The following is a 27766-nucleotide window of genomic DNA, read 5'->3' on the forward strand; positions in this document are numbered from 1 at the left end:
GTGTGCAGAGGCCACAATTGGGCATAATACTGTGTGCAGGGGCCACTATAGGGCATAATACTGTGTGCAGGGACCACTATGGGGTATAATACTGTGTGCAGGAGCCACTGTAGGGCATAATACTGTGTGCAGGGGCCACTGTGGGGTATAATACTGTGTGCAAGGGCCACTATGAGGCATAATACTGTGTGCAGGGTCCACTATGGGACATAATACTGTGTGCAGGGGCCACTATGGGGCATAATACTGTGTGCCGGTTCACCACGGGTCCCCACCACCCTCGGTTACACCACTGGACACGTCCCTTTGATAAAGGGAATGGTATCAACCAGATATCAAATTTATTTCCAAAGGAGGAATAACAGAAGAACGGCAAGGCACAGAACACTAAAAAAGATGCTCCAGAACTGTTATTTCATGGAGAATACAAGTATTTACTAAAACAAACATGTCAGGAGAGATGACAAGCCCCTTTAAACCGTAATTATCTATTGTTAGTACCCTGTTTACCATGAATTCTAAGCAGCTCGGATTAGTGGGTGAATGAAGACATGCTTGTGCTCCCTTTTAGTGTATACTTTTACCTTAAATAACCTTTTGGCTGTATAGAAGAATATTCTGGTTTCTGTGCGGTACAATGTGCTGGGAGATATTGAGTGTCGGCTCCCTGCATGCTCTGTGCATTGTTTGAAATAGAAAAAGAACCTTCTTTCTAATCACATTTTAATGAGCAGTTTGCAAATCATATTATGTATCCTCTTTGTCTTATCTATCCTGTCTTATTCTCCTCCAGGCTTTCAAAGTTTTTACTCTGTTTCCAAACACTCTTCTCCCTTATTAGGTTACATTACATTAGTTTTCTTAATTGGCAATGTATTTTCTTTTATAAGGTAATTGAGGGCAAGGGCCTGGGAATGCATGGAATGAATATAAGATCTCTGAAGGAAGAGGGATTTGCAGCAATATTCATTGGGATTGGTAAGTTTTCCTTATCGCTGTTTATTTCCATTTCACAATATGTTTGCTTATGAGAATCTGCATAATGTCCCTTTAGATCTGAATATAGAAAAGATTAGTTTGTACAGTTGGCTGGGACATTATACATATAATAACTAGTAAAATAGACAAATGGTGTACGGCATTGATGCAGTCGAGTATTACAAGATAATAAGATTTCTTTATACATGTTGAAGATAAAAGCAAACTTAAGGCTCTTGAGCCCAAATGCAATATCTGTAATGGGACCCCTACTTACCTTGTACCATTTAGAATGTCTGTATATTTTATGTAACCGGTGACCCTTAAGGGTCCAGGACCTGCAACTGCTGTTACTGCACAACCGATAGCTACAGCCATGGATACAGCATGGAGGTCAATTGTAGGATCCTGACTAGAAACCACAATCTTAACCACAAGCAACCCCACTTATCCCATAGGCACACCTTGCAATTCCTGGGCCCAACACAAAGTCATTACCAGGGCCTCCTAATTTTATTGCTCCATTTAAAGACACATGTGCAGTATATATATATATATATATATATATATATATATATATATATATATATAAAAAATATATATATATATATATATATATATATATATATATATATATATATATATATATAATGTTGCACTTGAACTGTGCATGCTAGGTCTACTTGTTTTTGAAAATTTAGAGTTTTCTGGGCTAAAAATATATTGATGCCCTGTCTTAAAAGTAGGCCCCTAATATCAAATTTGAGGAGGACTTCAACCAGGAACCCCCATGATTTGCTGTATTGATAAAGGAGCAGAAAGCAAACCATGATAGAGTCACAGCAGCATGGGTGCCATCTAAAAAAATAGGAGCTGATCTGCAGTACCTCTTCTGGCCACTACACATATAACAGCACTGTCTGCTTCCTGCTACATTCTCTGTATATGAGCTGAATAATTTGTTGGACTCTCACTAATCTTAGCACACTTGGATTTTTTTCTCTATTCCCTTGTCCATTCCCAGGCAATCTTTTTTGTTAGTTCCCATTATGCTAATTAGGCTATAGAAGCCTGTATATTATTCTTTCCCATTTCCCATTGTTGTCTGTTACCCCCTTCACAGACAGTTGCTATTTGTGGGCAGACTGTATCAGACAACATTTAAGTTGCCCATATACTTTTACTCATTCTGCGGTAACTATTCCTTCTGATATCATAACTCATAATACTTAGTTTAGCGTGCTTGTGTTCTCAATCGGGGGAAAAGGAGTAAGCTTCTGCCAGGCATCTCTAGTAGTAGATTACTTCCTGCAAAAAACACATGCCTGACACTTCTTCCCTCAAAAAAGTTAGACCCTGACATACACATAAGACAGTTGACTAGTTCTGTGAAAATTGGCTGGTTTGGCTGACTTTACCCATTTGTATATAGATACTCAAAGGCTGGGAATAGACTTCACATGTTAGCTGTTGACTGATTGTTTCACCAACATCGATCCTGCTATACAAAACCATAAACATGCACATGGCACAGTAGGGAATGTATATGTTCTGTATGGAAACAAAGCTGACGGGAAAGCTGCTGTCACATGCCTCTGGCAAGGGCTCATCTCTTCTAAGGATCAGACATGTTGAAATTCAACTTCTCAATGTTCTCCCCTGGCACCTGCAGAGTTGAGAGGCCACCCTAATAATTTGATACTTTCCTAGTCCTACCAAAATTGGCTGGTATTGTACTAATTTCATAGTTTCCTAGTCTTACCAAAATTGGCCAGTATGGTACTAATTAGATACTTTCCTAGTCCTACCAAAATTGGCTGGTATGGTACTAATTTCATACCAAAATTGGCCGATGTGTTACTAATTTGATACTTTCCTAGTCCTACCAATATTGGCCAGTATGGTACTAATTTGATAGTTTCCTAGTCTTACCAAAATTGGCCGATGTGTTACTAATTTGATAGTTTCCTAGTCCTACCAAAATTGGCTGGTATGGTACTAATTTGATAGTTTCCTAGTCCTACCAAAATTGGCTGGTATGGTACTAATTTGATAGTTTCCTAGTCCTACCAAAATTGGCTGGTATGGTACTAATTTGATAGTTTCCTAGTCCTACCAAAATTGGCCAGTATGGTACTAATTAGATACTTTCCTAGTCCTACCAAAATTGGCTGGTATGGTACTAATTTGATACCAAAATTGGCCAATGTGTTACTAATTTGATAGTTTGCTAGTCCTGCCAAAATTGTCCAGTATGGTACTAATTTGATAGTTTCCTAGTCCTGCCAAAATTAGCCGGTATGATACTAATTAGATACTTTCCTAGTCTTACCAAAATTGGCTGGTATGGTACTAATTTGATACCAAAATTGGCCGATGTGTTACTAATTTGATAGTTTCCTAGTCCTGCCAAAATTAGCCTGTATGGTACTAATTTGATAGCTTCCTAGTCTTACCAAAATTGTCCAATCCACCCATCATTAATCTTATGGCCAGTTTACGAGTTTGATATTTCCCCACAGCCTTGCCCTTCAGTTTAATAATCTTCATGCGGTTAAAGTGAGCAATTGCAATAATCCTACATTACACTCCTGCCATTTGTGCATTTTCCTAATACCATATGTTTTGGCGGAGCTTTGTGTTCATCAAAACAGGAACCTTTTCGTGTAATCTAATGGAAGCCTCTGTACTTTAGCTTCTTGTCTGCTGTATAACTATTTCTCTGATAAATGATCGCATTACGCTTGTTCTCTACATCCTTTATACCTAGTGATGCAATAAACATTTGCAATGCAAGAAAATGTTCTGTTCCATAAGCGTAGCCATATGCTGTAGGTTGGAATTATCTAAATTTACAACGTGTCAAGAGAAAAAGCATTTGTCAAGTGTTAGACTTTCCCCCCCCCCTGTGCCTAGGCTTGCTCTTGTCAGTTTACTCAATGAACTGAGATGATTGAGAGATATATGGTTCCTCTAATGGTGTTCAGGAGTAAACACTGGTTTCTACATCTTTAAGCATTTCACCTGAGTTGATCTGTATTCATTCAAACACTTGTGAATGCAGTGCATACGACATATTAATTCATCACGCTCGAAAACTGCATGTACCGTCCTGGCTCATCGAATCGCAATATCACATAAGTAAAAGGGGAAAGCTGCTTTCAATGCACGTCCTTGCAGCATGCATCAAATCAAGCTTTGCAGTGTGAAGTGTTTGCGTGTTTTGTGTTCCACATCTCAAATCATAAAAAACAAATTCAAGTGGTTTCCTGTGAATTTATATGGTATTAAAGTGCCAACAGGATGGTATAGCAGGCATTTATCTGCGTAATATGTACATTATGGGCAGTATCCGTAAATGACTCCTGCACAGCTGATGCGTTTGGCTACATTTTATTTTATGTTTAGGAAACATTCCATGGTTATTGCTATTCTGTTACCATTTTCATTCCACATAATGAAGGATTGTATTTCTAAAAAGCTTATGCTGAGGATGAATGGCTAGAATACATTCTCCGAGAACAGAAACAGGGGAGGATATGAATTGTGCTTATTACTGTTTTTATATGATGCATCGTTTTCTGCAAATTATTGCTAGGCTAATAATACACACATGAGGCTCCTCTCGCCGGAGTTTACTACAGGAACACTGAAAGTCTACCTATCATATTAGAATGCATTTTAGAAATACTTGTTGTATATGTGTGGATATGTCCTCCTTTATCTGTATTCTTGGCTGGACATGTCCACAAGTTAGCCCCGGTTCACATCTGCACATGGGTTTCCATTCGGGGAATCCACTTGGAGACCCCTCGAACGGAAACCTATCCGCATAAGAAAGCAGTTACCCAAGGAAACACGCGGACCCCATTGTCTATAATGAGGTCTATGTGGTTTCTGCACAAAACTGTGGAGAGGGGAACGGAATGGCCCAAATGCAGATGTGAACCAGACCTTAAGGTGCTTTTCTAAACACAATATGGTTCAGTGACAAGTTATCCAAAGTCATGTGCTACCTATCCTATTGTGTCTATGTGTGACCACCCAGTGGGGGAGGCTGAAATGAAAACTTTCATGGCTTTTGTTGGCATGGCATGATATTGTTTTGTATCGGTTTCAAGTCAATTTGGATTTCTTAAAGGGAGTCTATTAGAGATGAGCGAGTAGTATTCGATCGAGTAGGTATTCGATCGAATACTATGGTATTCGAAATACTCGTACTCGATCGAATACTACTAGCTATTTGCAGTAAATATTCGATTCAGAACCAACATTGATTGGCCAAATGCTATACAGTGTATAGCATTTGGCAAATCAGCGCTGGTTCTGTAGCAGGCTCGTCCTTGCTAGTCGGCATAGAGCTGGCAGCTTGCTGTTACGAGGAGCTTACTTTTTCTCATAGGAATGAATTGACCAGCGTTGATTGGCCAGTGTACAGCATTCAGCCAATCAACGCTGGTTCTGCCACAGGCTCGTCTGTGAGGAGGAGGAGTCTAAGATCGGACAACAGCAGTCTCATTGTGGTCCGATCTTAGACGCCGCCTCCTCACAGACGAACTTCCGGCAGAACCAGCGTTGATTGGCCGAATTTTGTACACTGGCCAATCAACGCTGGTCTATTCATTCCTATGAGAAAAAGTAAGCTCCTCGTAACAGCAAGCTGCCAGCTGTCTGCTGCAGAACCAGTGTTGATTTGCCGCAGGCTTGTCTTTGCTAGTCGGGAGAGCTGGCAGCTTGCTATTACGAAGGAGCTTACTTTTTATCAGCGCAACTGTAAGCGCTGTGCAGTTAAAGTGCATGGACCCCATAGAATATAATGGGGTCCGTGCGCTTTAACTGCACAGCGCTCCTCCTAAACACTCTCCTCCTGCTATTCATGGACTTGGTGACTCTCCTTTAGTCGAATAGTGGTTTCCCCTGAAATGAGCATTTTTTCCTATAGACTATAATGGGATTTGATATTCGATCGAGTAGTCGAATATTGAGGCTCTACTCGAAACAAATATTGATTCTCGAATATTTCACTGTTCGCTCATCTCTGGAGTCTATCATTAGAAAAACACATTTTTAACTAATGGCATGTTGGAATAGCCTTTAAAAAGGCTATTCTACTCCTACCTTCCATTCTTTGCTGTTTATGCAAAATTCTGTTTCTTCTCTTATGCAGAGTCGACTGCACATTAGGGTTGAGCTGATCTTGAGATTTCAGGAACGATTTTAAAATCTAATTTCTGATCATTTTCCAGCCAATCCGACCCCGATAGTGAAATTTGCTCGATCGCCGATCGGGATCTGATCTTTTCTGCTCAACCCTACTGCACATGCTCAAGCAGCCATTTTTCTGTAGTCTTTTACACGAGCGGCCATTTTCTGGGGATCGTGTAGCAGACCACCGGAAAATGTCCTCTAGGGCATTTGCAGTCGGCTCTGCCCGAAGCCGATTGCCTATGCTCAATGTTTGACATACGTATAGCGATGCATAATTCCCGTGAAAGAGGAGGAGGGGAGCGATCAGAAGCATAAAAAGGGTGGTGGAGAGTTATTATGCAGGGGTACTCAGAGCACTGGGGGAACGCCTCCTAGTGCTCCGTGATCCTAATTTTCATAAGAGAAGAAACTAAATTTTGCAGAAACAGCAGGGACAAGCAAAGAATGAAAGGTAGGAGTAGAATAGACTTTCTAAAGCCTATTTCAATGTGCCATTAGTAAAAATGTGTTTTTTCTAATGATAGACTCATAGAGTGAAATGAAAATTGTAACTTGCTATGGCTAGTTCAGACACAAGTTAATGCTCCATGTGTACCCAAGACCCTATTTGCAGTATTATGTGCCATTTCAACTACTTGTGCCATCTTACGTGGCAAGGGACATTTCTGAAAAAAATAGATAATGGTGCTAGAAGTAAAACCTTGGTATTGTGAGGTTATGTCGAATGGAAAATAATTATTACAGCTGTATCAGAGTCTACCCTGACACAGACAAGTTGCTGAAGCATGGTATCTTATCACAGAACACAACAAAGCCCATAGAAAAGTCACTATAAGAGTAGAGCTAAAGGTCTGTGCCACTGTCTATTTGTCAAATAGTGGTAAACACGAAGATAACAATGGATACAGCATTGTGAAGAAAACTTGGTGTCGGTGTATATGACATTGCTGGTATTAGTCTCCAAAAGACCAGTGACTTAAAGGGAGTCCATCAAGTAAGCACAAGTTGGAATAGCCTTCAGAAAGGCTATCCTAGTCCTAGCTCTCTTACTCTCCTGCTCGCAGCCGTTTTTGAAATATATCATTTTTGGCAAATATGTAAGTGAAGCTCAGGGAGCACAGGGGGCGTTCCCCATGTGCTCTGAGCACCACAGCATCATACTGTTCTGCCCCAGCACCACAGCATCACATCTTTGTGCCCAAGCACCACAGCGTCATACTGCCCCTTGGGCCATTCCTTCATGCAGATTAGCTCAACCAAATCCTGCGCATGCGCTGTATGTGTGGCCACTTTGAGTCTGGTCCGAGAGTACAGCGCATGCTCCTATATTCCTACAGGAGGGAACAGCACATGTACAGGATTTGGATCCCGCTGAAGAAGAGGCAGCTGCTAGGCAGTGAAGAGGATGATGAGAATAGCTAATCTGCATGGAGGAATGGCCCAGGAGGCGGCATCAGTATTATGCTGTGGTGCTCGGGCACAACGGTATGATGATGTGGTGCTTGGGCACAACGGGATGACATTGTGGTATTCGGGCACAGGTGGGAACGCCCCCTGTGCTCCCTGAGCTTCATTTACATATTTGCCAAAACCAATATTTTTCAAAAATACTACGAGGAGTAGAGTAAGAGAGGTAGGACTAGAATAACCTTTCTAAAGGCTATTCCAACATGTATTTACTTAAAAAACGTAATCCCCATTGATAGACTCCCTTTAAAACAACTTTAAAATCTTTTCCAAAAGGGGCAGTTGGTGCAATGGGGGCGGATTATCTAACCTAGGAGCAATGATTTTGCTGCTCCAGCTGGATGGGTGATGTCCTAGTAGTGGGAGGAACAACTCTCACTGCATAGGGTTGCACAGGCAGGAGATGGTAAGGGTCTGCGCAACAAGAGCAGAACTCCAGGGAACATTTGCTCAAGACTTCAAGGTCATTTTTCTCCAAATCTTCAAAAGTGACATACACAGCAATGGTAGGTTGTTTATCACTGTAATGTGCTCTATAACACGGTGGTAGCTGTAGAAAATGCTTGGGGAAGACGGTAGACTCCATTTAAAACTTGAGAATGACATCTCAGGAGGACAGAAAAAATATAGTCCTACATACGTTGTACCATTAAAAAACAGGATCCATCACAGTAAGGTAATATGAAACACTGCTGTATCTTTACATATTATTTTTAGCAATTTTCTTTTTTATTGTATTGGACACCAGGGTCTATAATCTACAAATGTCTTCAGCCTTACTTTCTTGTAAATATTATTAAGGACTCCATTTTCTTACATGCCACCAAAACACTGGACAGGCTGCAGTTCCCATTAAAACCACTGGATGGCCACCTATAGAAACACAGTAAAAACGACTCATGACAGAGTATCACAACATTTTACTTTATTACACAGCTGGTTATGTTGCAATGTGTTGAGTGAAAGGGAAAATCATGGAAAGATAGATTTACATGGCTGTTTCTTGTAATAGATTGTGAGCCCCATATAGGGATCACAATGTACTTTTTTCCCCCTATCAGTATGTCTTTGTAGAATGGGAGGAAATCCACACAAAGACGGGGAGAACATACAAACTCCTTGCAGATGTTATTCCTGGCAGGACTCGAACCCAGGACTCTAGAACTGCAAGGCTGCAAAAAACAAACCCCATTATAGTCTATGGCAAGGGTAGGGAACCTTGTCTCCCCAGATGCTGTGAAACTACAACTCCCAGCATGCTCCGTTCACTTCCATTGGAGTTCCAAGAACAGCAGAGCAAGTATGCATGCTGGGAGTTGTAGTTTTTTTTTTTTTTTTTTTGTAGATTGTGAGGCCCACATAGAGCTCACAATGTACATTTTTCCCTATCAGTATGTCTTTTTGGAATATGGGATGGAAATCCATGCAAACACGGGGAGAACATACAAACTCCTTGCAGATAGTTTTATGCCCTTGGCGGGATTTGAACACCAGGACTCCAGCGCTGCAAGGCTGCAGTGCTAACCACTGAGCCACCGTGTGGCCCCGGGAGTTGTAGTTTTCTAACACCTGGAGAGCCGTACGTTTCCAACCCCTGTTCTATGGGGTCCGCAGGTTTTCTTTTAAGCGGATTAGGTTTCTATTCAGTGGATCCCCCAAATGGAAACCCAAATGCAGATGTGAACCTAACCTTACATGTAAGAACATGCTGTCTAGGAAAATGCAGCCTTATAAGCTCTGAGTATTTGCTTCCACAACTGAGGATAATGTAATTTTGTCTATTATAGTAGAAAAGCACATTCTTGCCATGTCTTGCTGAAATGACATATTGATTTGTTCCATCTAAGCTTGAATAGTGTGTGTCAAGAGAGGACTATGACCAACGTACACATTTTTCCTTAACAAATATTCTTGTAAATGTCCACACGAGCGTTTTATCTCCGGCTGCTCGGTACCTCTTTATTTCCTCTGTAATGAGAAGCTGCCATGTATGAGAACATGCTATTCAAAGATAAAGCTACTGTATTTTCTTATAATGAATATTGCTTTATGCGCTCGTCTCATTGTTGTATTTATATACTTGTCGTCTTTCGGGAAAAAAAATTCATATGCCTTTTTTTAAGAGGGCTTTTAAATTATATCTATGATGCAGTTTTTTTAAATTATTATTTTATTTTTTTTTATTTGCTTTAGAAAACTGTTTGATTTTTCACATTCCATCTAGAAAGCCGGAACAATTTAGCACAAAGCTTTGAAATAAATGTAAGCATTTGTGCAGCTAATGTGGTCAATGGTGCGGAGAAAACCAATTTCTAATTTTAGCTCGTTATGGTTTATTCATTTATTCCTTCAAAACAAATCCGTTCATATGTAGAAAATGTATCAGTATATTGACTCTTCTAGAATCCTGCGCAGTAACCTATAGACACTAAGCTCTGTTACATTGTCTATGTATATGTGCTAGTGTTAGGATTCATATACTAGTGAGAAGTGTTGGTGAACTCTCGACGCCTCATTGGATTAATCTGGGTGTAGAGTCTAAGGCTTTGTTCACACATCCACATCTGCATTAGTCACAGACAGTGCCCACCCTGCTCCTTTGTAGGTGATGTACTATCCATGGTTGACCCACTTTTCAAGTTTGTGAAAAGCAGGTCAACTTTTGTTTCCATTTGGTCCATGAAAAAAAGATGACGTACAGCTATCATCCTATTTTTTTTTTAAAGATCCATAGAATTTCATTGGTCTACAGCAGGGGTGCTACTTCATTAGCTGACCAAGGCAAAAGATCTACTAGCCACCTTGTGGGCGGGGCCAGGGCGGGCCTGTGGGCGGGGGATGTCTGTGGGTGGGGTCGGGCATGTGGGCAGGGTCAGGCGGAGCGTGAGAGCAGGAGACAGCGGCGTTCTGTGGCTGCCCAGGGATCCCCGGTGTCTGCTTGTTCACAGCGCAGGCTGAGAGTTATCTCTGGATACTGGCAGGCGGGGTGGAGATGTCTGGAGATGACTCTCAGCCTGCCCTGTGAACAAGCAGCACCCCGGCTCCCTCCATCCCAAAGAGCGGGGAGCGCGTCATCCCCCGGAGCTGCTGCTGCCCGGCCTGCAAGTGTCCGGAGTGCTTGTTCACAGCGCAGGCTGAGAGTCGACTCTCAGCCTGCACTGTGAACAAGCAGACACCGGGGATCCTTGCATCCCACGATCGACCCATACGTCCTTTGCGATTGACCAGTAGATCGCGATCGACGTATTGGGCACCCTTGGTATAAAGCATCTGTAATAAAATGATATTTAGGCAGAGGTCTAAATAAACCCATTGATGTGAATTGGGTATGTATGGAACCTTGATATACAGACGTGTGACTAAGGCTTAAGGAGTTCACAGAGCAAAATCGGCCATGGACATCCTACTCAGCTTCAATAAGAAAACAGAAAGACAGCAACGAGCTGTGTAGTGTAGTAATTCTAAGTGAAGTGGAATTCAAAGTGATAAATTTAGAACTCTCACCTTGTCAAGTTATGAGGAATTCACAATTACTTTAAACACACTGGAACGTATTGCAGAAGGCTGCTCTCTAGTACCAGGGAGTGAGCAGGTCCGGACACCCAGGGGTGTATAGGATCAGTAATCGGACTGAGGAGAAATCCAATGGAAATCGCCAAGGACTGCGCTCTCAGAGACAGATTGTATAAATCCAATTCTTTATTTAGGTCTAAACACAACGTACGTTTCGGGGAGAGTCCCATTTGTCAAGTGTTCAAAAAGACAAGCACTTACACACTAGCTGAAAGTCAGACAACCGATCCAAAAACTGGGTAGCCGCGACTGAAAGCCGGTGCACTGCACCGTCATCCAGCCACGCACTCTGCTCCGTATTAGGCCCAATGAATGGGCCTAGTCCAGAGGAGTGTGTGTCTTCAGGCTGAATCAAGAGGCGACTCGGCCTGAGGAATGATCATGTCTCTTCTTTTTTATGGGAGCTGGAAGAAATGGCTCCTAGAAAAAACTCCTGAGCGGCTCCCATTGATTTCAACTTTTCTGCAACATGGGGGTTTAACCTTAAACTTTGTCATAATTGTACATTTCTCATGTAATAAAATTGAGAGTACCACAGCAAGACATGTGCACGTGTATATTTCCTTGCCTTGACATATCATCAGACGAGTGGAGCAAGATAACCAGCTTTGAAAAAAACTGTGATATTGTGATACTCTATCAGGCGATGTCTACTCTATGTATCCACATCCATCCAGTACTTCAAGGTTTTGCTACAATGTTGCAATATTGTATTGAATATAGATATCACACACATTCTTAACCAAAGTTGTTGAAAGGTAAAGGCAGTTTTTTTGCACATTGATAGAACTTTTCTCAGCCTCCGCGGCCCATATATTATTTACCGTTTTTTTTTTTTTTCTCGTTTTTTTTCTGGCGTATTGTAATGCAAAATCTGTTCAAAGATTTCACAATAATTCTAACAGTTCTTGGAATAAAACAGACTTCTTTAATGTGGAGACTGGAAACAAATATAGCGCGGGGTCAGAGAGGGAATGGTGAATGAAAGTCAAAATTTTAAATGAAGTGCCACTTTCTCTCCAAGACTGGGCACCGATGGCAACGGATAATGTTTGATTAATGAGCGGCAGCCTTGCAGCGGGTGGAAACATCTGTAAGAGATGATGTATTATTTCAGAGGTGCTGGATGCTTGCAGTATCTTGCAGATTTAAGTATGTGTGGCTGAATAAAATAAATGAGTTGCAACATGTGAAAAATGAAAGCACATTACTTGCAAAGATTTTTTTTTTTTCTTTTTGCAATCCAGATTTTTTTTTTTTTTTTTTTAGCTTGACTTCACTTTGTCATAGGGATTTTAATGTGCTCCTGAATATAAATCATTTAACTGCTTCATAAAGTAAACTCAGTTGGAATTCTTACATCTATCATCTAAGACAGAAATGAAGGTTCGGTTTAATGTGCTGTAACCTTCTTTAAATGTTCGGAAAATGGCTTGGTGGTCAGAGAATGTATGAATGTGTATGTTGGAGAGAGATGTGAATTTAGATGAATACATTACGCAGGGTGAGAAAATAGCAATTCATGCTTTATGTCAGACGGTGTGATAAAACACACTGTACTGGCCCGTTTTATTTCGCAGGCCTATTGTGCCGCCGCCAAAGTATTTGGCCTTGGATGCAACTTTCATTTTCTACCTTTTGCTTCTACGCTACATTTTCAGGAGGCGGAAAGTACTGACCTTCAATGTAATGTATTTTATGTAATACTATGTTAACAGAATAGATTTTGTAACCAGGGTGTCTTTTATATATTTAGAACTAAATTGATAATAACTGTCCATCGTTTCATGGGGCGCTTATTCATTTGACCCCATTATGAAGGCTCCGCGATCCGTTGTATAATGGATTGGAATCACATTAGCATTGTGTGGTATGGAGGAAACATTGTTACGCATGGTGTAAACAGTACAATATTACAGGGATGGTAGGATGGAGGGAAGTGGTACAGGTACAGATGTACATAAATCCTTAGCTTTGTATGGACAATACACTGTCTACCAATAAGTATTTGGACACCCAGTAAAGTTATGCGGAGGTGGAGCTATGGTCTGGGGGTGTTTCTCCTGGTATAGACTGGGACCCTTGGCCACCGACGCCTACTGCACTATTTTAGATAACAGTGTGCTTCCTACATTATGGCGGTTCTATGGGTCAGACCAATGTCACTTCCAGAATGACAACGCCAGCTGTCTACCATGGCTTGGTACAGTGACAATCAGGTTAACTGACTGGACTGGCCTGCCCAGAGCCCAGACTTGAACCCTATCGAGCACCTCTGGGACGAGTTGGATCATTGAAATAAGAGGTGCAGCAGCTGACCAAAATCGATGAAAGGCAAAATTGGCAAAGGCAAAATCGGAGAAAGAACACCTGTCTTCTCCAAGCCAAACGGAATTAAATACTACTAGCCGTCATGCAAGAACTTGTGGAAATCATGTCCCGCAGGGTTGAGGCTGTAATTGCCGCTCATGCCACTCAGACTACAGGTGTCCAAATACTTATTGGTAGACAGTGTAGAGTTATAGGAGTTAAGCATACCCGAAAAGTTTCAAGAATGCTTAAATAGGCAGTTTAGTTTCAACTTTGCGTTACTGGATAGTATAGGCAATTAATAGAAACTTTAAGAAAAATCCTTTCTTTGCTTTTATCAGATTCCGTATATCTATAGAAGTCTATGGAGAGAGTAGGAGAAGTGAAGAGGAACTACAGGAGATAATAGCTTGATGCTGGAACTAAGTAGGAGCTTTGTATCACAACCAAAGTGTTTTATTTATAGCAGAACAATCATTACTTCTATTAGTATGTTCCTGGGTCTTTACTCACCTTCCATGGGGGCCCATGGAAGGTGAGTAAAAAATAGCAAACTTTTACATTACCTCTCCTCTCCTGGACACCTTTGTGTTCTCTTAAGACTTCTTCCAAACTCTGGCCTGCCTGTGATTGAGTCTCAGTGGTTACGTGAGGAGCGCCAACGTCATGATGCTGGATTAAATTATCATGATGTTACCAGACCCAAAGTGACCACAGAGGCTCAACCACAGACCTGGGACTCTGAGGTCAGGTGGGGTGCGCTGACATCATGATGATTTGACCCAGCAGCATGATATCAGTGCTCCCTGTGTGACCACGGGGGGCTGAATATGACTCTGTTGAATATGACTCTGTGAGCTTGCTCATCCCTACTACAGATGTACATTTCAGTCGAAGAAGCTGCTAAAAACTGCAGAATATAAGTCAAATAATAGGTTGCAATAGCTACTCATAGAGACACTCACATAGTAGTTTATCCTGAAATGTCAAATGAAGCATGCTTTAAGGTTACCATTTATCATCATAAAATATTCATTTTCTAAGTGATTGGAGCCATCTTTTCATTTTTTTACTTGCAGAAGTCCAAATTTCAAACATAGAAATACAACCACAACTAGAGGGTGCATAAAGCAGACCTGTCTTCTCTACTATGACATTTGCTTTAGCAATTACTTGAATTCCCCATGATATAATAATTCAGGAGAATTTTTTCTTTTAACTCTGCATTATTCTGTTCGTCTGTTATTCCTCCTAAAACTGTATAAATAAATGGACAACTGGGTGTGACCAGTAGGGGATGTGTCCACAACTAGATAGGCTTAAATCTAGATAAGCACAAACTTTAAAGGGGCTCCATCAGCAAAATCATGCTGATAGAGCCCCACATATGCGTGAATAGCCCATAAAAAGGCTACTCAGGCATCGGTAAAGTTATATCAAACTACCCCCCCCCCCCCCCCCCTGTTTTAAAATAAAACCCTAAAACAGAATATGTTCAACTTACCGAACGTGCACGGGGGTTGGGCATTCAGGGTCTGACGTCATCTTCAGCCATGTCTCCTCTTCCAGCGATGTCCTCGGGTCCCGTCTAACTAGCGAACTGACATTGATAAAAAAAAAAATGGCGCAGGTGCATGCGCAGTAGCATGCTGCTTCTACTACTGGGCATGCGCATGTGCTCGCACCATTTTTTATCAATGTGAGTTCGCGAGTAGAAATGAGTGAGTAGTATTCGATCGAGTAGGTATTCGATCGAATACTACGGTATTCGAAATACTCGTACTCGATCGAGTACCACTCACTATTCAAATGTAAAAGTTTGATGGAGAACCAGCATTGATTGGCCGAATGCTATACAGTCAGCCAATCAACGCTGGTTCTTCTCCTACCTTTAGAAGTCTTCTCCGTGCAGCTTCCCCGCGGCATCTTCCGGCTCTGAATTCACTCTGCCAGGCATCGGGCCTGGGCAGAGCCGACTGCGCATGTCCGCGCTACAAGACAATGGCCGCTTTTACTGTAAGCTGCACGGAGAAGTTTTCTCAGAGGATCCAGCCCGACCCTCACTCGTGGACTTGGTAAGTATAATTTGATCAAATGTTGCCTACCCCTGAAATGAGCATTTTCCCCCCATAGACTATATTAGGATTCAATATTCGATTCTAGTAGTCAAATATTGAGCGGCTACTCGAAACGAATATCAAATATTGAACATTTTACTGTTCGCTCATCTCTATTCGCGAGTTAGACGGGACCCGAGGACATCGCTGGAAGAGGAGGCGTGGATGAAGATGACGTCGGACCCTGAATGCCCGCCCCCCCGGGCCCGTTCAGTAAGTTGAACATATTCTGTTTTAGGGTGTTTTTTTTAAAATGGGGGGTAGTTTAATATAACTTTAGCGGTGCCTGAATAGCCTTTTTAAAGGCTATTCACACATATGTGGGGCTCTATCAGCATGATTTTGCTGATAGAGCCCCTTTAAGGGATTTAGACACTTGGTCCCTATGTTACCAGGCATCCTTATAAATAATCCATACAATCTCCTGTGCATCTATCTACATATGCTATAGCCATGTATATACTGTATACTGTATCTTCTACAAGAATTAGAGAACTTTATTTTATTTTTTATTTATTTGACTGTCCCGACTTTTTTCTACCTATTACAGCTTCACACGTTACGTGTTACATTTCCTTACCGCAACACTTTGTGGCACTGGTCAGATCATGTAGTCCTAGCAACTTCAGAGCGTTGCTTTTACTACTCTTAAGGCAAGGAACGGAAGCCAGCAATGCATTACGCTTTTCTATAAATAGCGCGGTCCTGTAGTCTTGTCAGTCCGGTAAAATAAGCAGTAATAAAGTTAGCCTTCAATGTATTAAATTAATCTAATGAAAAGGTCACCTTGAACATTTTAGCTTATTTTTTCTCTACCAAAGCCAATGCTGAATGCATCATTGTGCTGCTTGTTATATCTGTCAGGATGATTTAATATGAAATAAATTGATCCCAGTGGTACATGGACATGTAAAAATGATTTTACCATATTTTGTACCTAATTAAATGAGAAGAATAAAATTCATCTTTAAAGGCATATAAAATACTTAGCATATGCATACATACACGTAATATGGGATGGGTTTGATTTTAGGACTATGATATTGTATAGCATTATACTATATTGTATTGGAAGTAGATCCTGATACCTGGCAGAGTCGATCTTTTTTATAGACAAACACAAAGTTTTATAGGCGTTGACTAAAATCACAATAAAGTGTTTGCCTTCTCCTGCTCCATGTGTCATGAATGCTCCAACTGGTACCATAGGTATGGAGCTCAGTCTGCATTGGTGTGAGTTGTGCAAAATTTATGAAATGTCATACAATGTTGGAGAAATTTGGTGGATCAAGAAGGCTAATGATGCTGCCCCTAATATATCCTGTTACACTTTTAAGCCATCTGAATCTAGCATATAGTCAGCTAGCCAAGCTAAGGGCGCCTGTGTCTGCCCTGTAATCATTCCGCCGGGTCTCCATCTACAGCCCCGGTGAAACTGGACATGGGAAGGCTTCCTGGTGGTCAGCTTTAAAACCCATTCATTTGAATGGATTTTAAAGGTAACTGCTGGTGTCTGCCTGCAGCCTTTCTGCGGAGAAACCGTTTTTTTTTTTTTTTTTTTCCGGGCACAAAATTGTACATACAAATGGTTTCCCCATGGACGAGGAGACACCGGCAGTTACCTTTAAAAACCCATCTAAATGAATGGGTTTTGAAGCTGACCACTGGGAAGCCATCCCCTCTCCAGTTTCGCCGGGGCTGAGGACGGAAACCCAACAGAATGAGACAGGGCAGACACGGGCGCAAGGGTGAATGCCCCCTAACCATGTCCACTTTCCCATTCACTTGTAGTCCCCATACAATGATATCCTAAAAAGCCCTGGTGCAGCATTTCAGTGGTAGCAGTCCGGTCCCTAAGGATCAGAAAGGGGTAGGAAGATGCTCAGTACACCCCTTCTATACATACTGATGTTGTGTGCTGAGAAATTTCATGCCCACTCCTTATAGGTCTCATTCCTATAGGTTTATCAATCCTCAAAAGGATTTTTCATTTTGATGACCTATGTGATCTGTAGGGGGTCAGACACCCAAACCTTGCAAAGATGAGTTGTTCCAAAAAGAGGCGTAACCCATTGTCATGGACAGAAAGCGATTGCAGCTGCTCCTATTGATCTAATTCAATCCTATAGAACCACCAATATACAGTGGACAGGGCTGCAGTGCTGCTTCTGTTCCATGGGTAGGAGTAGCTGCATGTGCTCCCCTTCCACTATTGTAACTTCCATCACCTAGGCACTGTGAGAACAGATAACCTATGCAGGGTCCAAGTTTTAGACCTTCACAGATGCCATTCTGTTGGGTCATCATAATCCCCAGTGATCTGGAGAACAGGGTGCAGAAAGTCCCCTAAAGACCTATGCTACATTCAGTTCTGTACAACTTTAGGCACTGCTGTAGATCACAGTCCCATCAGCCCCATATCAATGAATGGAGCACCATGTAAGTGTAACACCGCTAGGGTTGAGCCGATCTTGAGATTTCAGGATTGATTTTAAAATCAGATTTCCAATCCTTTTCCAGCCAATCGCGATCATGAAATTTGCTCGATTGCCGATCTGGATCTGATCTTTCCCAATCCGGATCGCTCAACCCTAGTCAATGCTTCTCTATGGGAAAAATCACTTTTAGGGTTGAGCCGATCTTGAGATTTCAAAATCCGATTTCCGATCATTTTCCAGTCGATCACGATCGTGAAATTTGCTTGATCGCCGATCAGGATTCGATCTTTTCCAAACCCGATCGCTCAACCCTAACTACCACTCCATTCACATGAAGGCTTTTTGGAAACTTTTGATACCCCAGCTCTCCTGGTTGCTCTAGTCTAGACAGTTGAACCCCCAATGATCTGATACTTACCCCCTATCCTATGGAGAGGGAACATATCTATAACAGCGCAACCCCCATAAGTTTCATTGTCATGTGAATGGAATCTTTATCGCTCTTATGAAACAGCTGCAGAATAGACATTTGTGAACTGTGGAACATTATTAAGTTATTTTGTTCATGTCTTAATATTCTTATACTGTACCTGAGGCAAAGGTAATAAAGCCTCTTACATCTGAGGACATAGATTTTTTTCTTTATTTGCTAAAAAAACTAACATCTTCAAAATTACTCTACAACTCTAATGACAAAATTGCAAGAATAGAAAAATCATTCCAGGGACCTTAATTGTCTTTCTAGCAGAGATTTAAATAAGTTTCTCAGATTTAGAAACAACTTGACCCAATTTCTGGGCAATTTGCTTTAAAATCTAACTCCTGTGTGCCAGGTCGGTGTTAAAAGTAGTTCTCTTAACATAGTGCCAACTTTTCTTTCTTACACTTATGGTGCAATTAAAGCAGATCTCGAGTTATGGCTGTAAAAACTTCACGCAGAGACGTCCCTCAGGATGCAGGATTAGAATTCTGGTTTTGCTGTAAAAAGTCAACCCTGATTTTTGTAGACTTTCACTCCCATGCTGCTAAAGAGTAGAAACTGCATTGAATTTGGCGTAAAACCAAAGAGAACAGCAGAGGACAGGAATACAGTACAGGCTATGCAATTTTTATGAAAAATCGGTGACCCTGCGACAAAAGGAGAGCGTTATAGATGCTAAAATGTCTCAAAAACAAAAGCAAAAAGAGGCACCGAGCGGCCCGTAGAGTAGTATTGTAGAGACAACAAAGATGTATGACAAGATTAGGCTCACCTTTCGAAATTGTGATTGGCACAACTCCCCATAAGCGTCGGGAACGTTTGGCAGAGGTTCCCTCTCTGTAACGGAGCGGCAAAGTCCAAACAACTCACGGGTGTAAAGACAAATGGCAATGGACAAACATTGGATCAAATTTGGATGAGCCAGTGAAGGAGAAACTGCGCTCCACAGGTGAGAAGGACAACAACTTTATTAGGTAATTCAGAGCACGACGCGATTCGGGCATAAAATTTGCCCTTCCTCAGGTGCAAACAATTCTAAGCTGTTAAGCCAGTCAACCAGAGATGCTAAAATGGGTGCAGTAACTTTTCCACCAACTGGATCAACCCAAAGGGCAGGAACATAATTTGCTAACATGGAGAGAAGGTTCACGACAAAGAGATAGTATGAATTGTTCTGAGCACTACTACTGGAGGTATATTGTAAACCTTAGAAAAGTGTCCAGAGCTACTTCTATAGTTAGTTATATAGTAAAGGGTTTGTCTAAGATCTAAGGATATTGGATACCGATGACCTATCCACAGAATGGGCCATCAGTATCTAATTATTGGAGGTCTAACACCTAGACCTCGCACCAATTGGTTAATCTGGCTTCCTCCAAGCATCTGAAGCTGTATACCTACTGTATATACATACAGTCCTATGAAAAAGTTTGGGCACCCCTATTAATCTTAATCATTTTTAGTTCTAAATATTTTGGTGTTTGCAACAGCCATTTCAGTTTGATATATCTAATAACTGATGGACACAGTAATATTTCAGGATTGAAATGAGGTTTATTGTACTAACAGAAAATGCGCAATATGCATTAAACCAAAATTTGACCGGTGCAAAAATATGGGCACCTCAACAGAAAAGTGACATTAATATTTAGTACATCCTCCTTTTGCAAAGATAACAGCCTCTAGTCGCTTCCTGTAGCTTTTAATCAGTTCCTGGATCCTGGATGAAGGTATTTTGGACCATTTCTTTCTACAAAACAATTCAAGTTCAGTTAAGTTTGATGGTCGCCGAACATGGACAACCCGCTCTCAAATGATCTGAAAACAAAGATTGTTCAACATAGTTGTTCAGGGGAAGGATACAAAACGTTGTCTCAGAGATTTAACCTGTCAGTTTCCACTGTGAGGAACATAGTAAGGAAATGGAAGACCACAGGGACAGTTCTTGTTAAGCCCAGAAGTGGCAGGCCAAGAAAAATATCAGAAAGGCAGAGAAGAAGAATGGTGAGAACAGTCAAGGACAATCCACAGACCACCTCCAAAGAGCTGCAGCATCATCTTGCTGCAGATGGTGTCACTGTGCATCGGTCAACTATACAGCGCACTTTGCACAAATAGAAGCTGTATGGGAGAGTGATGAGAAAGAAGCCGTTTCTGCACGTACGCCACAAATAGAGTTGCCTGAGGTATGAAAAAGCACATTTGGACAAGGCAGCTTCATTTTGGAAACAAAAATTGAGTTGTTTGGTTATAAAAAAAAGGCGTTATGCATGGCGTCCAAAAAGAAACAGCATTCCAAGAAAAACACATGCTACCCACTGTAAAATTTGGTGGAGGTTCCATCATGCTTTGGGGCTGTGTGGCCAATGCCGGCATCGGGAATCTTGTTAAAGTTGAGGGTCGCATGGATTCCACTCAGTATCAGCAGATTCTTGAGAATAATGTTCAAGAATCAGTGACGAAGTTGAAGTTACGCCGGGGATGGATATTTCAGCAAGACAATGATCCAAAACACCGCTCCAAATCCTCAGGCATTCATGCAGAGGAACAATTACAATGTTCTGGAATGGCCATCCCAGTCCCCAGACCTGAATATCATTGAACATCTGTGGGATGATTTGAAGCGGGCTGTCCATGCTCGGCGACCATCAAACTTAACTGAACTTGAATTGTTTGTCCAAAATACCTTTATCCAGGATCCAGGAACTGATTAAAAGCTACAGGAAGCAACTAGAGGCTGTTATCTTTGCAAAAGGAGGATGTACTAAATATTAATGTCACTTTTCTGTTGAGGTGCCCATACTTTTGCACCGGTCAAATTTTGGTTTAATGCATATTGCGCATTTTCTGTTAGTACAATAAACCTCATTTCAATCCTGAAATATTACTGTGTCCATCAGTTATTAGATATATCAAACTGAAATGGCTGCTGCAAACACCAAAATATTTAGAACTAAAAATTATTAAGATTAATAGGGGTGCCCAAACTTTTTCATAGGACTGTATATGGACAGAAGAAGTTCATCATGTACTTATAAAGGATTGTTTAATTTAGAAAAATATCCCAAAATTATCCAAGCATTTCCCCACTGGTGTGACATGTCCTTACTTATTAAAAGCCCTAACCTATTAGTAATGCTGTTTTATCTTACAAGGTTTCATCACCAAAATTGAAATTTATGCCAGTAAGAGAGCGTTCACACTTCTATCCGTGTCCGCCCACTAGGTCTCCATCCTATTCCCTAGAGAAACTGCATAGGAGAAACCTGGAAACCGTTTTGTTTTTTTTTGGCTCGACACAAAGTCCTGCATGTCCTACTTTGTGTCCGGCCAAAGAAAATTGGTTTTCCCGTGGAGAGGCTGCATACGGACACCGGCGGTTTGCTTTTAAAACACATTCAAATGAATGGGTCTTAAAACTGACCACTGGGAAGCCGTCCCCATCCAGTTTCTCTGGGAAATAGGATGGCGACACGGTGGGCGGACACTGGCACAATTGTAAACGCCCACTAAGGGACTGACTTAAATGTCAGATATAATTTACTCCAGATTTATGGCGAGTCATAGTAAATATGCTGAGCCAACATGTCCCCGTTCTTGCCCATCTCCATCTTTGTTCTGCTCCTCACACTTTCGACAACAATCAGAAAATTGAGAATCTGGCAATTTTTTGGTTAAAATGAGCTAAATACTGGAACTAGAAACCTTTTTAGTAAAGTATTTATTGTTTTCCTAAATTCCATCCATTCTGTCTATCATAGTCAGTATATTACATAGTTACATAGTAGATGAGGTTGGATGAAGACAATCTATAACCTTACAGTCCCTTACAGAATTGATCCAGAGGAAGGCAAAAAAACAAACAAACCATGAGGCTTATGCCAATTGCCCCATACTACATTAATTAACATTAGCCTTAAGTAAATACAGTGGTATTTACCTTATCTAATCTATATTAGATCAATGCTGGTCATGGATCTCCTTCATGCTAAGCTTAGCTGATGTCCATGGTGAGACTACAATGGCATGATTTGTACTAGGGTTGAGCGATCGGGATCGGGAAAGATCGGATCCTGCTTGGCGATCGAGCAAATTTCACGATCGCCATCAGCTGGAAAATGATCAGAAATCGGATTTTTGAAATCTCAAGATCGGCTCAATCCCACTGTATATATAATATGCAATTAGGGTTGAGTGATCAGGATCGAGAAAGATCAAGCAGATCGTTATCTGTATCGGCTGGAAAATGATCAGAAATCGGATTTTAAAATCGATCCTGAAATCTCAAGATCGGCTCATTCCTAATTTGCACCAATTATAATGGGAATTTTTAAACTCAGTTTTGCAGGAATTTTTCTTGTCTTAATTTGCACCAAATGTATCCACTTTCTTTTTTGTGGCTTGCACTTAATAAATCTGGTCTACCGTCAGCTCGATGGGCTTACTTTCCCAGCGAGTGGAGTGATTGATGTAAAAACGCTGCAAAATTTTTGAGCCAATAATATAAAAAGTGGAAAATCTCTAGTTTAACCCCTTAGCGACCCTTGACGTAACTGTACGTCATGGGTCGCATGGGGATGTATGGAGCGAGCTCACACGCTGAGCTCGCTCCATACACGGCAGATGCCGGCTGTATCATACAGCCAGGACCTGCCAATAACAGCAGCGGTCGGTGCCCGAGCCGATCGCTGCTGTTAACCCTTTACACACTGCGGTCAAACGTGACCGCAGTGTGTAAACGGCGCAGGCGGCATGGGCGCCGCCATGTTTTGCCGATCGCCGCCCTCCTGAACGTCACATGAGGGCGGTGATCGGTTGCTATGACAGCCGGAAGCCTATTGAAGGCTTCCAGGCTTGTCTCTGCACTAGATCTATTAGACGATGCCAGAGGCAGCCTCTAATAGAAGTGCTGGGATTCTGCTATTCACTGCAGTACTGTAGTATTGCAGTGAATAGTATGAGCGATCAGACCCCCTAGGTTTCAAGGTACCTAAGGGGTCTGATCATAAATGTAACAGAAGAAAAAAAAAAGTTTTTAAAAGTATTAAAAAAATTAAAAAAATATAAAAGTTCAAATCACCCCCCTTTCCCTAGATTAGCTATAAAAGTAATTAAAGAACATTAAACATAAACATATTAGGTATCCCTGCGTTCCAAAATGCCCGAACTATTAGAATATTAAAACATTTATCCCGTACTGCGAACGGCGTAGCGGCAAAAAAAATAAAAACCGCCAAAAAGCGTTTTTTTCAACACTTTGCCTCCTATAAAAAATTGAATAAAAAGTGATCAAACCATCAGATCTTTCCCCAAATGGTATCAATAGAAACGTCATCTTGTCCCGCATAAAAAGACACCACAACCAGCTCCATACATGGAAATATGAAAAAGTTACAGGTGTTAGAACATGATGACACAATTTTTTTTTTCTATTTTGCAAAGTTTATCATTTTTTTAAAAGTATCAAAACATTTCAAATACTATATAAATTTGGTATCACCGCGTTCGTACTGACACGTAGAACACAGGTAACATGTCATTTGTACCAAACAGTGAACGCTGTAAAAATTAAACCCATAAGAAAATGGCGCAAATGCATTTTTTCTCCAATTGCGCCTCATTCTGAATTTTTTTCCAGCTTCCCAGTACATTGCACAGCATATTGAATGGTGCCATTACAAAGTACAATTTGTCCCGCAAACAATAAGCCATCATGTGACTCTGTGAACTGAAAAATGAAAAAGTTATGGCTCTTGAAATGTGAGGAGGGAAAAACGAAAATGCGAAACCAAAAAATGGCCGGGTCCTTAAGGGGTTAAGAGAAAATAAAAATAGTAAAAACCGGGATGTGGAGAGCGCTACTGAGTGAATGGTGAGTCCAAAATTGTTAGTTGGTAATGTTACTTTATTGGTTCCAATGACAGAGGGCAAAAATAGGCTATGCATTTCGACGCTGGTCTAGCGTCTTCCTCAGGCCAATGTATAGTCCACTGTCAGAGAGTGGGAACTATCTATCTATCTATCTATCTATCTATCTATCTATCTATCTATCTATCTATCTATCTTTGAATAGGTCCCCATGCTCTGACAATGGACTATACATTGGCCTGAGGAAGACGCTAGACCAGCATCGAAAAGTGCAGCCTATTTTTACCCTCTGTCATTGTCAATAAAGTTACGTTGCCAACTAACAAATTTGGACTCACCATTCACTCAGTAGCGCTCTCCACATCCCGGTTTTTACTATTTTTATTTTCTCTTATTTATGCCCACCACCTTTGAGGTTGGTGTACGGGAGGAGCTGCAAATGAGAGCATAACATTATGTTGACCAGGGCGCCATTTTTTGTTGTTGTTAAATGTAGATTGTGAGCCCCACATAGAGCTCACAATGTACATTTTTTCCCTATCAGTATGTCTTTGGAGGATGGGATGGAAATCCATGCAAACACGGGGAGAACATACAGATGTTTTTTTGCCCTTCGTGGGATTTGAACACCAAGACTCCAGCGCTGCAAGACTGCAGTACTAATCACTGAGCCACCGTGTGGCCCCCAGGGTGCCAGTTTTTATTATTATAAATCTCTATTTTGCAACTTTTTGATGCGGGGCTTAAAAAATTCTCCCCAATGACTTCATTTCCACTGGAGTCAATTATGGCAGCACTACTATAGTAAGAGTCATTTAAAAAGACTCATGTAGTAAGGAAAGTGTTTACGTTCGTGGGATATTGTTGGGAATAGTAGGCAGCCGAACAACGCAGGATTACATTGCCCGGATGGCACTATTTATTAAGGCTATGATAACGCTAATGTTCCTCTTTGATGTATAGCATGTGAGACTTCAGCTGATCTTGTAGAGAGCCTAAAGGATGTTTCATTGAACATTTAGTATGGCAGTAAGCCAGAATACATTTAGCCTAAGCCCAGATGACAGCTTGGTAATGAGCTAGTGATTGATGACCACTGCTTCTTTATGAAAACCTGCTTGATATGCTGGGGGGAAATGCATTGCCAGCTCTTTTCATTCCATTCCCTTCTCATATTAGTTATTTTTACTCGGGAATACTTACATGGACCTGTGGCTGTGCTCTTTCAGTGCCACATTTAAAGTGCAATAGAGCAAAATGATCACGTTCTAGCAGTCCGTATTTAGAGAGATCTGCATGACAAACATTACCAAGCAGTTTACTCTATTATTTCCCGTGAACTAATGTCACTTACAGAAATGAAAGCTCACCGCCACCGAGAGAACTCGTTTTGTGCCAGGCATTTTCTACTCATTTTATTGTACTTTTTTTTGTGCACTGTATTTTTAGGCTTAAAAAAAGAAATGTCCGTGTAGGCATTTATGAAACTGGGGTGGAACACAATGGTAATGACAACCTATAGCAAGCAGTCAGATATTGATTTTCTTTTTATTGGACTTTTACATTTGTTCCAAGAAAACGGCACAGTCTTGGGCTTATTATAGGTTATTAAAGCGCGCCCCTCAGTGCACCTGCTTTTATGTAAGTCTGCAGCTCATTTACAAGTCATATTTACTTTGTGCTAATTGTCCTTTTTTTTTTATATAATTTTTTTTTTTTTTTTTTTTTTTATTCAAAACGTTTTATTAGGTTTTTCAAATAAGATGAATTCTTGATAATTTATTTTCAGATCTGAGTTGGAGGCTTTGAAAGTCAAGGACATAAAAGTGGAGGGAAAAGAATCACAGAGAAAATAGCGCAATTTTGTCAAGACCATGACAAAACCTTAGTATACTCAAAAGGGGGTTGGGGATCCATTTGTACCCATCATAACATGGATCCATTCCAATCTAGCTTTCAGAGTTTTTTTTTTTTTTAATTAGGCCTGGTCCACATCTGCATTCAGTAATCTTTTATCAGAGACCCCCCGAACAGAATACCGAATGCATTGGCAAGTGATGATCTTATGAAAGCACACGGACCCAATAGACTATAATGGGATCTATGTGCTTTTCAAACGGTCTCCGCATGGAACATACCAACAGAAAAGTACTTCACAATCTACTTTCATGCCCACATGACTTGTGCGGACACCATGCGGAAAGCACATGGACCCCATTATAAGTCTATGGGGTCTTGTCCAGGTAATCAACTTAGTCCCAATGGACACCCAATGGACTCCTAAGCATAGACATATCACAATTTCAAAAAAGTTCAAATTCATGATTTTCACATCCTTTAAGAAGACTCACATAACCAATACCAAAAATGGATGCAAACAGATGGACAAGCCTGTCAAAAAAAAAATGTGGCACAAAATGTGTATTGTTATAATAATAATGAAAGCATATGTGAATCAGGACTTAGGATAGGTCATCAACTGAAGACTTGTAGAGGTCCATCAACCGGGAACCCTGTGGACAAGCTGGTTTAAATGACTATTGTGCTTCCTGAGCACCACTTCTGATTCTTAGATCATGCAACATGACATTCATTGGTTGCATGGTCTGATCACTGTTCAGATCAATCCAAGTTAATAGGCTAAGCTTAGCTACAACCTCTGCATAAATGTATGATGTTGAGCATGGTAAGTGCTAAAGAGGCTGCAGCACTCACCAGGATGCTGCAGCCTCTTCAAACAACTGATTGGCTGGAGACCCAGTGTTAGGGAATTACTAGGACAACAATTCCCCAGTAGCTGCTGAACCCTTGAGGAAGGGGCACAAGAAGCAGTGAGCCCTGGTCTGAACCCCCCCCCCCCCCCCACTGTCTCTTCCTGCTTGCCGGTCCTATCCTAAGTGATAGGCGACAACTTGGAGATGATCCCTTCCTATATACATGACACAAAAAATGCAGACAAGAAAAACAACAACAAAGGAAGGTCAGCTAGCCAGGGGTCAGTAACAGTCAAGCAATGCAGTGTCAAAATCGATATCCAAAAGAATAGTCAGTAGGAAAAGCCAGAGGTCAAGAATCAGAATACACGAATAAACAGCAAGAGAAAAAACCAGCATGCACAAAGCAATAGCAAGCATAAATGTGAATGTGAGCCAAGAATGAATAGGGTGGAAGAACCCGCCCTGAACCTGATAGGAAGGCAGGCTGTCAATCACAGGGCAAAACAAAACTTAACTCTTAGAGGAGCAGAGGGAAATGAAGGTGAAGGCGACGGGTGTGGTGGGAAATCCATGAAACAAGGTGAAGGAATAGGACAGTGCACAGACAAT

At 41.2% G+C, this 27766-nt stretch overlaps 1 protein-coding gene across 1 annotated transcript in view; it reads left to right on the plus strand.

Annotated features, from left to right (window-relative positions):
- DPYD (dihydropyrimidine dehydrogenase) overlaps positions 1-27766 on the plus strand; it is a 655808-nt gene that overhangs the window by 229135 nt on the left and 398907 nt on the right. The window contains exon 8 of the mRNA XM_075286742.1: positions 891-978. Coding sequence (XP_075142843.1) covers positions 891-978 — 88 coding nt within the window. The remainder of the gene's footprint in view (positions 1-890; positions 979-27766) is intronic.

The sequence above is a fragment of the Leptodactylus fuscus genome, chromosome 9 (genome assembly GCF_031893055.1).
Source record: "Leptodactylus fuscus isolate aLepFus1 chromosome 9, aLepFus1.hap2, whole genome shotgun sequence".
NCBI classification, from domain to species: domain Eukaryota; kingdom Metazoa; phylum Chordata; class Amphibia; order Anura; family Leptodactylidae; genus Leptodactylus; species Leptodactylus fuscus.